The sequence below is a fragment of the Aricia agestis genome, chromosome 1, assembly GCF_905147365.1.
Source record: "Aricia agestis chromosome 1, ilAriAges1.1, whole genome shotgun sequence".
NCBI classification, from domain to species: domain Eukaryota; kingdom Metazoa; phylum Arthropoda; class Insecta; order Lepidoptera; family Lycaenidae; genus Aricia; species Aricia agestis.
In genome coordinates this window covers 7,913,989-7,926,188 of record NC_056406.1, presented here as the reverse complement: position 1 = coordinate 7,926,188, position 12,200 = coordinate 7,913,989, and the positions used below count along the sequence as shown (strand labels likewise).

The window sequence follows — 12,200 nt, the reverse complement described above, 5'->3', positions numbered from 1 at the left end:
TCCTTGAGAACCCGGCTAAGGCTCTTTAAAATTCCATATTGCAATAGCAATATCTCAGAACGTGAAAAGTTTTAAACATCGATAAGAGTATACTGCATCGTATTACGTATTGCAAGTGAGAGGCGGGGAGCCGGCGCCAGTCACCCAGTCGCCGCTGGATTTGGGTCACTCAGCTATCGAATCCTGTACCTACTTTTATTGGCACTACACCAGAATATCACAATATTGAAGCTTATCATTTGCTTTCTTAACGAGATTTTATGCTTCGAGCATGTTAACAAAAACTTGCAGAACATTTTTTTGCTTATTTAAAAATATGTCCTTCAGTTTTGTTGTTTTAATACGTGAGAAGGAAAAATTGTGATAAATACCAAAATACCTAAAATTCATTAATAATATTACTACATTACGGTAATAATACATACCTACAGGAAACAACAGGTTGCTCATCGTATTGTCACAAATGTTATCATGATTAAAAAATGCAAGAATATTAATTTTATAATGGTCTGTTAATTTGGTCGTCAAACAAGAATACGAGGATTTCCAAATTTTTAAGGGTTACTGGCCCACCACTCACTCATTCTTACTGCAATTTCTGAAAGAGATTTTACAGCGGTTACCAACTACCTTTGATACAATATCAGTGAACCAAGGGACAATTTCAAATTTATCTTGAGACCCGCAACGAAGTAATATCTTAGGAGTAGCAATGAGACCATAACAGCAAAACATTTAAAATATTATTTACCTGTATGTACGAAGTTTAAACAAATATGAGATAATCGCATGATAATGTGTTAACACTCGGAGACCTTGACCCGCGACCCTCCATGTATATCTCTGCCTCGCACTAAACAGATCATCGAGATAGTCGTATCTCGTCTAAGTGTTGGTTCACCTCTCGTCTAACAGTGCGTTCACTTCATAAGATCATTTATTTTTGTAGCGCCACGGAGATAGCAGTTAGCCACAGATGTAAAAACTACAGACAAAATGGATATGGTCAAAACAATATAGTTGGGTGACCTCTAGTTTAAATTGTGTTTTTTAAGTAGAAATAAAAACAATTTTAAATATTCTACGTCTCTCACGTCATGAGAAACATTGAAACAGCATATTATATTCTGTTCTTACATATTTTGTGTTTTCATATTACATTTTATACTTTAAAATAACATTAATTTTATCTGATCATCTCAAACTGTACATATCTACTACCTAGTATGTACCTGAATTCTTTAGTTACATCAGTCCACAGACCATGACAGTCCACATAATATCGGCAAAAAAACTCATTGCAAATGTTCGCATTAGTTCAGCATACACCGTAGTCCGTTGACGCGCTCCTCGGTCCAAATGGACATTTTTTAGGGTTCCGTAGCCAAATGGCAAAAAACGGAACCCTTATAGATTCGTTATGTCTGTCTGTCTGTCTGTCCGTCCGTCCCGTCCGTATGTCACTGCCACTTTTCTCCGAAACTATAAGTTTTTACACCGAAATTATACTATTGAAACTTGGTAAGTAGATGTAGTCTGTGAACCGCATTAATAACATTTTGATACAAAAATGGAAAAATTATTGAAATTTTTAGGGGTCCCTATCAGTGCCGTAAATAGGGCGGTGCCACCGGTGCCCAGGCACAGGGCGTAAACTCTGGGGGGCGCAAGAATGGCCAGACCAGAATGATCCCTATTTTTCGAATTGCTCCCGATAAGTTCCCGCTGCGCCCCAGAGATGTTTCCCAATGTAATAAAAAAATATTCCCAGCCGAACATATAACCTCCTCCATTTTAGAAGTCAGTTAAAAAATAAAGGTGCAGTTATATAGAAGCTCGCACAGGGCGCAAAAAAGGCTATTTACGGCACTGGTCCCTATAGGTACAACTGAAACAAAAATATATTTTTTCATCTATGCGTGTGGGGTAATTATGGATTAGGTCTTCAAAAATCATAATATTGAGGTTTCTAATATAATTTTTTTCTAACCTGAATAGTTTGCGAGAGAGACTCTTCCAAAGTGGTAAAATGTGTCCTCCCTCTAACTTCTAAAATCTAAAGTCATGATAAGTCTAAAAAATATATAATATTATGAGATGATACTATAAAAACTACCAACGAAAATTGGTTTGAACGAAATCTATCACTTGTAGTTTTTTTGATACGTCATTTAATGGTAAACCTTAATGTAATTTTCATTAAATCAACTGAAATTAAAAGTAAATCAAAAACCTTTTAATTTCATAAAAATAAACCATATTGCTGCTGCGGAACTCTTCATGGGCGAGTCCAACTCGCACTTGGACGGTTTTTTATTTGAATTATGTGATCATAATTTTAGGAACAGTGAGACCTATCAAATATATTATATTGTATGATGTCAATTCTATTTTTACTTGAGTCTGTGGCACGAACTTGACTAGTCAAATTATATTCTTAGCATAGATAGTGTAGTAAATGAGAATTATATTTTTAGTATAGTGTCGGCCGACTCATGGTGTTTGGAGAGGTAGAGTTGGCGCTGACATGTTTTGTTAGAACTTTTTAAAAGCTTTTTAAATATTTTACTCGTTACACTTTTCATGTTATTACTTATCAGTTAACACAGTACTAAATGAAGGTTTTAGAGAAGTCGATGAAATATTTTAATTTATAATAATTATTATCTACTAAAAATTACGTACCTAAACCCTTTTCTACAATAACTAAAACACTTTGATTTCCCTAATGTTCAATATAAAGCTAGGTAGAAATTATACTACAGAATGAACCGTTTTTAAATTGTGATTCAGCAACGTAGACTATACACTCAATTAGTACTCGTAAATTTTTAGTACAAACTTACACATTGAAATTTTAATGATCGGGTGTTCGAACACGCGCGCTCGTGTTCCAGTACAAATATTTATTAAGCTGCCAGTCTAGACTAGACGGTGGAAACTTCGTTACCTCAATATTTGCTCTACGTATTGATTTAAAACAATAGCCCTCGTTAACCAGAAGGTATGGACATGTTTACTGTTGAACCACTAATTTATCCTATAAATAGAGCCATGTGGGAGAACTATTTCGGTCAGTATACGAAGACGGCAGGGAATTACAGAATTCGACTAAGTGTGTTTAATAGTTATTGTTTTACACTGGATGTATCCAGTGTAGATAAAATTGAACTATGCCAATTATGTATAATTGGTCATAGTTTTCATCGTGGAAAATGTACGGATAGCGATCAACGAAGTCACTGGTATAATTAAGAGGAAAGCGGTCCACAAAAAATATCTGGTTGTTCTTTATACCATAAGTGAACTAACAAAAATGTTGTGGCATGTTATAAGTATATACTAGCTACTTGACTTAGTATTCGATAAAACAGGAATAAAATGGCATTTTCTAAAAATTATTCCTAGCTAGATCGATTTATCGCCCCCGAAACCCCCTATAAATTATACTAAATTTCATGAAAATCGTTGGAGCCGATTCCGAGATTCCAATTGTATATTATATTATATAAGTACATATATACAAGAATTGCTCATTTAAAGATATAAGATAAGATAATATACAGTACATTTGTACAACGTATATTTACGCTTCTTTGTGCGTTTTCTTTGAAAGACTTGTACTCATTATGATTTTGAAATTTGAAGTGAAAATGCGCGGGAACTAAAGTAGCGCAATGCTCACTCCTTTGTTGATTTGTTAACAGACGGAAAACGGTGCAGATTTGCGATTCATAACCGAGGTCAGTTTCACTCCAACATTTGTCACTGTCAACGTGCGAGGAACAAATCCTTAACATTGACGATTTATCGTACGTAATTTTAATGGATATCATGGAACTGGAATAATGAAGTAGTTGGTAGTTAAGTATGATGTCGACCTAATATTGAAACCAGTACCGAGAACACAAGAATCCAATTAAGTTTATATTCCCACTATTCGGAATGTTAAACCTATCAAGTTTATTCGAAATAATATTCGTTCTCATTTAAATTCTATAAGCTAACATAAAAACAAGTAAACATATTTTATACCTAATGAATTGCGTTTCGCGGCCGGGTTCTATTCATAATAATTTACGATTACAAACGATTAATTATTCGGTCCGTTGAACTAGCAGACTACAAGGTGGAAAAAATTGTGAGAATCAAATTATACTAGATTTTAAACACCTTCCTACTGTACTTTCTTCCTCATCATTAGTAGTAAGTGATAAACTGGTATTATTGCCAAATTTGCCAACAATCTTTATGTTCGTCGTCTAAAGCCTAAAGTAGATGAAGTTGTCTCTGCGTATTTAAAAAATCTTATTTAAAACAATAATACAGGCTTAGCTGACTGGGAATGATACAAACAGAATTTTTAAAAAATCATCGTAGAAAGAATCCTTCATACTTGGGTAGGTACCCCATTGACCAGGGTCCAGGAATCACGATGATCTCTTGAGAAATTTAGGAAACTGGACATTCAAAATAATCCAAATCAAATAAATATTCCAATTACTACTTTAAGATTCGCAAAATAGATATAAAATCAATCAATTGAAATTTATAACAAGCCATTAGTGGAAATGCCACTATTTCAACATCAAACGTACAAACAAAATCAGAATAAAGTAATTAGGTACGTTCCTAAACCAGAATACTTATAAATGTGATTTATGTGGAAATCTTAACTCGTTTCTTAATGCCAGTTCAAGGTATAACATTAAACCTTGGTGCGACAGTTCTACGGAATCCAACGAAAAATCCGGAATCTGATTCTAGAGGCTCGTAATTCACTGAACCAGTTCTCCACAAAGACATTGTTGTCCTTTGCTTTGTTTTAACCTTGGAGATGTTACAAATAACACACTCGAGCTTCTTGACAAAGACAAAAATGTATTGAAATTAATCTTATAGCCGTGCACTATTTTTGCACTCAGCAATTAAAATTAAAACTGAAAACGGGCACAACCTTGCAATCTGAAATTAAGGCTTTAGCACCAGTTTTCACCTAAGTGCCCCTAGCGATCTTCTAGAGTACGAGATAAAAAGATAAGAGAGTACCCCTAATAGTCTCTAGGGGATACTTAAACTTTAGGAAGCGTTTGTCAAAGCACTAAGCAGTCACCACATTCTAAAACCTCTAAAGTACTAGTAGCAATTGAATCAATGGGCATCAAGTTTTTACTTTTTACCATAACCATTGCAATGTTTTCCTTGTATTAAGGTGACGCCGCGTTAAACAGCAAGAAATGGAAAGGGCGTAAGCGACAAAATGGTTTTTGTCGCCTAATTTAAAAACCATAAATATATATTTCATGTAAGCTATGGGCAAATTAAAGTGTATGCTTGAACCAATCTACGTACAAATTTGGAAGATTAAATCACTCTCCTCACTCTCTCTTACAAAATTAGAGTCCCGTTTTTACAGAGGTCTTTTTGATTGATTATTCTGTGTTATAAAAGTTGACCTATCGTGTTATGCTATAGGTAATTCAAAGACAAATACATGATGAATACTGACAATGAACTTTAATTCATCAAGCCCTATACGGTCACCGGTGACCGAGACACAATAGAAATTCTCTCTCATTTTTCCACGATCGACAAGTCACTTTCTTAGCATTGCTGAGAAAAATCGATATATCGCTACAGCCAAATACGATAATAATCATTTGGTCATAGCACCGAATTTGCTGAATCAAAGAGGTTTTATTCACAGATAAAAACACCTTTTCCTTATTAAAATCAACACCAAACCGGATACAATATCTTTAAAATATTAAAAAGATGACTATTTGTTTAGAGATTATCAATAAAGCGAAGCCCGATTTTTGTCATTCGTCAATCTTATATATTTAAACGAGCAATTCTTGTATATATATATGAAACGGCTCCAACGATTTTCATGAAAATTAGTATATATAAGGGGTTTCGGGGGCGATAAATCGATCTAGCTAGGAATCAATTTCAGAAAATGTCTTTTTACTCGTGTTTTATCGATAATCGATAAACTGAAAAATATGACTCTTCCTGACATCTATTGACGAATAATAATACTATTTTGTTAGCAACTAATTCAACAAACCTGGATGACCGAGCAAAGCTCGGTCATCCAGGTACTAATAATTAATAAGACATGTGAATAATGTTATTAAATCTGTTATGAATTCCTTATTATATCATGCAAAATACGTTATTTATTAACCTTATCATTATACTATTTTTATGAAAGAGCTAACTGTTATGTCGTACTTGCGCATTTGTACGGTCCATGTTTCTATTTTTACCTACTAAACGTATATTTTAGCTATTTAAAACATGCAACTGTAAACAATTATTGGTAATTTCACAAAGTATCTGCAGTAAACGGTTACGACGTTTTTGCGACTAATAATAGAAGTGCACAGTGTCTGAAACAATATTATGTTAATTCATATTATTGTTATGCAAATTGCAATTTTGTGCAAGAGAAACAGAATGATATTTTCTATCATTATTCCACGCAAGACGTATGAAGAAGATTACGATTGCATTTTCTTCCGTTGTTAAATCACTTACTTTTTTTTTTAAATGAGAGAGAGACTACTCATTTTTATGTAGTTTTGAACAATGCATAGACTGATTCAATGGGACCGGAAGGTTTTTAGTTTTTTAATGTGATTTTTGTGCCTGCATACTCTTTACCAACTTCCGAATTCTCACGTACTAATAGGATAGCTTCGCGGACCACTTGGAATGACTTCAGGGACCACCAGTGGTCCACGAACCACCGGTTATTAACCACTGATCTAGATTATAATACTCAGCTGTAAATTTATATTATGAGCTGTGGTGATTAAATTCTTGTGAGAGTAATCCATCACAATGCAGTGCGAAGCACACGACAGCATAATATCATGACGTAAAAAGTTAATGCTGAGCCTATATACGGGAGCAATGGCATTTTATAATGGAATTCTGGAACTCTCATTGACGCGCGGACTATTGAGCCTCCACTCACAGACCGTAGGTAATGGAAAAAATAAAGAACCTGGGTTATGTGAAAATTGAAAGGACAAAAGTAGTATTTGTAAAGATATAAAAAAAAACAGAAATATGCTAAGCTCTTCACCATACACGATTATTTAGAATTGATAATCAGAGTTTTCTGATATATCAATCCATACTGTCTGTTGTCTGTTACGCCAAAATGGCTGAACCGATTTTGCTGAAATTTGGTATGATGGTGGAGTCCTGGGAAAGGACATAGCATACTTTTTATCCCGAAAAAATGTAAGGTTCCCGCGCGATAAACGAGTTTTGGCGCAACGGAGTTGCGGGCGTCATATAACTCTAATTAATAATCTGACGTGGGTCCTATAACATAATTTATCTTTTTTGTTACATTTGGAAGACCGTCATCCAAATATTTCTATTGCACGGGCTTTTTCTTCTGACCAAGCCCACGAACTAGACTACATTTCTTGCAAAACACATAGGCAGATGGTATAAATAATGAATAGCGACCGACCCCACAAAATCGATGTCAGGCATTCCCGACCTGTCTACGTGGTATTGAACTAGAACTTCCACGGATTATCGATTCACCACACGGGGTTTACGTACTCGTGAATTGTAATTTCAAGTGTAGTTAAAGTACGCGCACATTGTGAGACGGGGCGCAGTGGGGCGGCCCTTATTTTTCATACAAGTTTTATGAATTATTATGACTTACGGCCGAGTGCGCGATGGGTCATTACTTGTATAAAAAATGCGGCCCAACCCGTTGCGCCCCGTCACAGTGTGTGCGTACTTTTAGGACACATAACTTCGTGTGGTCTAGGAGTAAGCTTGATTCTTGACTCCACAAGACGTGGGTTTGAGACTTGATTGCAATTTGCATCACTGGAACGACAAAAACATTTTACTACTGACTGATAACCAGATCGTCTGTTAAGAGACGATGAATGAGTCTGATCTCTCGCGTGACGTGATTTTTTTTTAATGAAATAAGGTGGCAAACGAGCAAACGGGTCACCTGATAGAAAGCAACTTCCGTCGCCTATGGACACTCGCAACATCAGAAGAGCTGCAGGTGCGTTGCCGGTCTTTTAAGAGGGAATAGGGAAGGGTAAGGAAGGGAATAGGGAAGGGTAAGGAAGGCAATAGGGAAGGGTAGGGAAGGGAATAGGGGATTGGGCCTCCGGTAAACTCCGGCGAAACACAGCACAAGGCTGTTTCACGCCGATTTTCTGTGAGTCCGTGGTATTTCTCCGGTCGAGCCAGCCCATTTGTGCCGAAGCATGGCTCTACCACATAATATCTTCCGACTCTAGTATCTCGTATTATCCATAATAATAATAATTAATTTATTGTATGTAGCCGACGTTTAAATGTCTGGATGGTTCACTTCACAAATATGGCACACAGCTTACCTATAAACTTGAGAAATTTATAACTTCTAACATGGTACAAAGTTACTTACTAGGTACTCACAGTCTCACAAGCATTAAATACTTTACGTGAACAGTCTGTGGCAAAAGGAATGAAAAGGGAAATGAAAGCACAGGGAGCTCACTGTTCTAAGCCGTTATAAAAGGTGTGTGTTGTTTTGTGGTAGCTTTTACTGTTACATAAACAAGGGCAATACCCCCGTAATCAACAATAGGTAACAGCATCGTACCTTTTCAAAGTACCTAACTATTTAGTAATAATCTGTGCCTTTACCTGAAGTTCACCGGTACGTATATTGTATTAATAATAAATTCGTGTAATATTACACACGGCGCTGCTCACCAGTTCTGTTTTACTTGAACTTGGCTTGACACGCTACCGCGTGTCTCTAGATGTATACTGATTATCCTTGTAGCCTGTAAGTACTTGACGAAAATTAATAGAATTAAAACAAATAATTTTAATAGGAAACATTAAATGGAGAAGACGAAATAATTATATTTACGATTCTCTTGGAAAGAGGGTAGCACTGCTGGTAGGGTCACGATTTAACTACGATTATGTTCCCCAAATTTCAACCATCATGGAATTGTTAGTTTCAAGTAAAGTAGGTTAATTGAAAATAATTAAACACAAAAGAAATATTTAGCAACGTTGATGAAAACGTAAGTTTCGGCAAGGTCGTTCAACACGGTGTCTAATTACCCACTAATTTAGTAAACAATGTTAGCAACAATTTTATTGTTTCTACCCTCTACCCAAACATGGGTGCAAAAATTATGTAAAATATCTGAAACATTGATAAAAATAATGCGAAACCGAGTGGGCATATCGTATTGTATGATAACGGACGATTAATAGTAAAATCTATGAGTAATTTATCAAAGTACAGGCACAAGCTGATTTGTAACGTTGTTTGTAGGTACTCGGTAGGAAATTGTGCAATTACTGACCTGCTATCCTCAGAACTGCCCGGTCTGCCGGATCCAGCTGCAGAATGGACAAAGGTTTGTCCTTCGCCCATTCTTTCAAGCTGAAGTCGTTTTCGAATTCCATATTTTTGTCATCCAAAACAAGCAATCTCGCGCGAACTCTCGCACATACTTGAATCAATCCCACAACACACCACTAATGACGAAATGCACACATTTTGTGAACTCCTATTACTAATAATAATTGTTACACGTGAATTGAAAGTAAACAAAACGTTATTCACATTGTAAAATAAAAATCGATACGTTGAACAAAACTCGCGAAAGATACAGCACTGCGTACCTTCCGATGATTTAACACTTACAGTACACTAACTTTATCAAACATTAACACAAAGACGTACAAGGAAATGATTAATCGACATAAATTAAGCAAAATTGTGAAGGACGGAGCTACTATCAACTGGTTTTAGGTTATCCAAAACAACGAATGTCACCAAGCCGGCGCGCAGACATGATGCGACTGTGTAGTTCTTGAAATTACCGCAGGCGGCAGGCGCATTGTCGCTGCCATCGCTCAGCTGTTTCCGCGCAAGCCGCACACCAACCGGCAATCGCGCAGATCGCAGTTCGCGCACAATCACCTGCTCATAATACGCTGAAATTAAAAAGACTGTGATAAAGTGAGTGAAGTCAGTCATAGCGTGCCTTTTTCACCCGTAAGCATAAAATAATGTTATTGTTCGAAAACGTCAAATATAGGGTGGCCAGCTTTAAAAATAATAATTTATTAAATGGCTATTTCTCCAAACCGCAAAATTTAGTTGTCCGGACGTATTAATGGATGTATATGTATAACATTTATAAATTCAAAGATTCAGATCTATATTCGAAATATATAGTAGAATAAAATATCCTACATCGATTGATACAAAAAAATCTATACCTTACATACAAGTATATTTATATATTCCTCTATGATCATACGTAATGTTTGCCGGAGTGCCTCCGCTGCCAGCACCGGTTGCCGAAATGGCTGCCGGCGCCGGTTGCCGAGATTGCTGCCGGCGCCGTATTCCAAAGTTTGCCGCAGTCACGGGCTAGTTCATCGCTTGTCAAATGACAGAATAATGATCAAAAACATCAGTCTTGAGATAAAACTATAAATAATAAAAATAATAAGATCATAATGTGAGGATGCATATTTTAATAATGATAATAATACAATTTATTTAACTTCGGTTTTACATGAGCTATAATCAATCAATAGATTACTAAGTAAATAGCGTTGGGAGCTGTACTAGTATAAACTGTGACACAGATCTCAGCGACTTCCAATCTGGAACCATCGTATATAATGTTCAATTATTAATTCAAGTTTTAGTTATTACAATGCTTATATATTACAAAGTATTAGTTATAGACATAGACACAATTTAGGTACAAGATAATGGTAGTGATGATGATGATGATAAAATATGACGTGATCTGCATACATTGAATAGCAGCATAATACAAGTACTTAAGTACTTTTGCTTTTTTAAACAACGCTGAAACTCTCTAACATACTATATTGTTTAAGGAGGCCGAAGTTCTGTTCCTTCGGAAGTATACCACGGGGTATACTGTGGTGCAAAAATTTTACTTTTTAGTAGCTGAAAAAAGGTAGTAAAGTTAAAGTAGATGAAAATGCATCACCAAAAACTAAAATATCCGTTGTCGAACAAATAACCGAAATATTTGAGATTATTATAATTACTAGCTGTTGCCCGCAACTTCGTCCGCGTAAATGTATGTTATTAAAATCGAGATTTAGGAAATTTAACACCCATCTACGACTATTTTAGTTGGATCGAAATTGTTAATTTACATCAAAGACCCAAGAAACTTGAACCTCAAATACTTATCGTTTTGAAAAATCCTTTCTTTGAAGACCGCTTGGCGTCGACAGGGGATGGGGGCCACAGTAGGTATAGCTAAATTAATATTGGAATTTGTTGTGGACTGTTGCCAATAATAATTTTTGTGACAAAAACGCTTGAAGGCACGGATTAAGTTCTTATAGCGCTGTCCACGATATCACCGTAGTATGCGACATCAGATTTACACTGTAGGTTGTCTAGCATTGTAGTTCTTTCGTCTTGGCAGAAAAAACTCTCCCAGAGAACATGATGAGAGGTTTATTGAAACATACTGCCTTCGGTCGTACATATTCTACCATTTCTACCTATGTGCTCGACTGATGCGACTTAGATCCGTAAAGTTTGACTTTAAAATTTCCATGGCCGGTAACGAATTGAGATACGCAGTGGTCAATATCCATTATCCATCCAGGGTTTGGATATAATCGTTTACGAATATTAGGAAAAGTTTTAAAGATCGACCTTTGCTAGAATTGGTAATCATTTTGGCTGTCGTTGTTAATTTCGAGGAGTTCCTTCAATTCCATTACCTACTTATCAAGTCACCGTTTTTAGGGTTCCGTACCCAAAGGGTAAAAACGGGACCCTATTACTAAGACTCCGTTGTCTATCTCCAGGCTGTATCTCAAGAACTGTCATGCTAGAGTTCTGACATTTTTACAGATTGTGTATATCTATTGCCGCTATAACAAAAAATACTGAAAATAAAATAAAATAAATATTTAAGGGGGGCTCCCATACAACAAACATGATTTTTTGGCCTTATTTGCTCGATATCAATAATGACAACAGGCAAGCAGTTGAAATTTTCACAGAATTCTTAATTATATGTGTACTTTAATAACGAATAGTAAAATTAGAATAGAATTAAAATTTAAGGGGGGCTCCCATAAAAAACACAACTTTTGGCCTATTTTTTCTCTAT

General features: G+C 35.8%; 1 protein-coding gene across 1 annotated transcript in view; it reads right to left on the bottom strand.

Annotated features, from left to right (window-relative positions):
• The window catches only part of LOC121727179 (microtubule-actin cross-linking factor 1), a 204,574-nt gene extending 194,708 nt beyond the window's left edge, over positions 1-9,866 (bottom strand). Inside the window, exon 1 of the mRNA XM_042114947.1 lies at positions 9,375-9,866. Within this exon, the coding sequence (XP_041970881.1) occupies positions 9,375-9,477 (103 nt within the window). The 5' untranslated portion in view covers positions 9,478-9,866. The remainder of the gene's footprint in view (positions 1-9,374) is intronic.
• Positions 9,867-12,200: the final 2,334 nt, after the last annotated feature.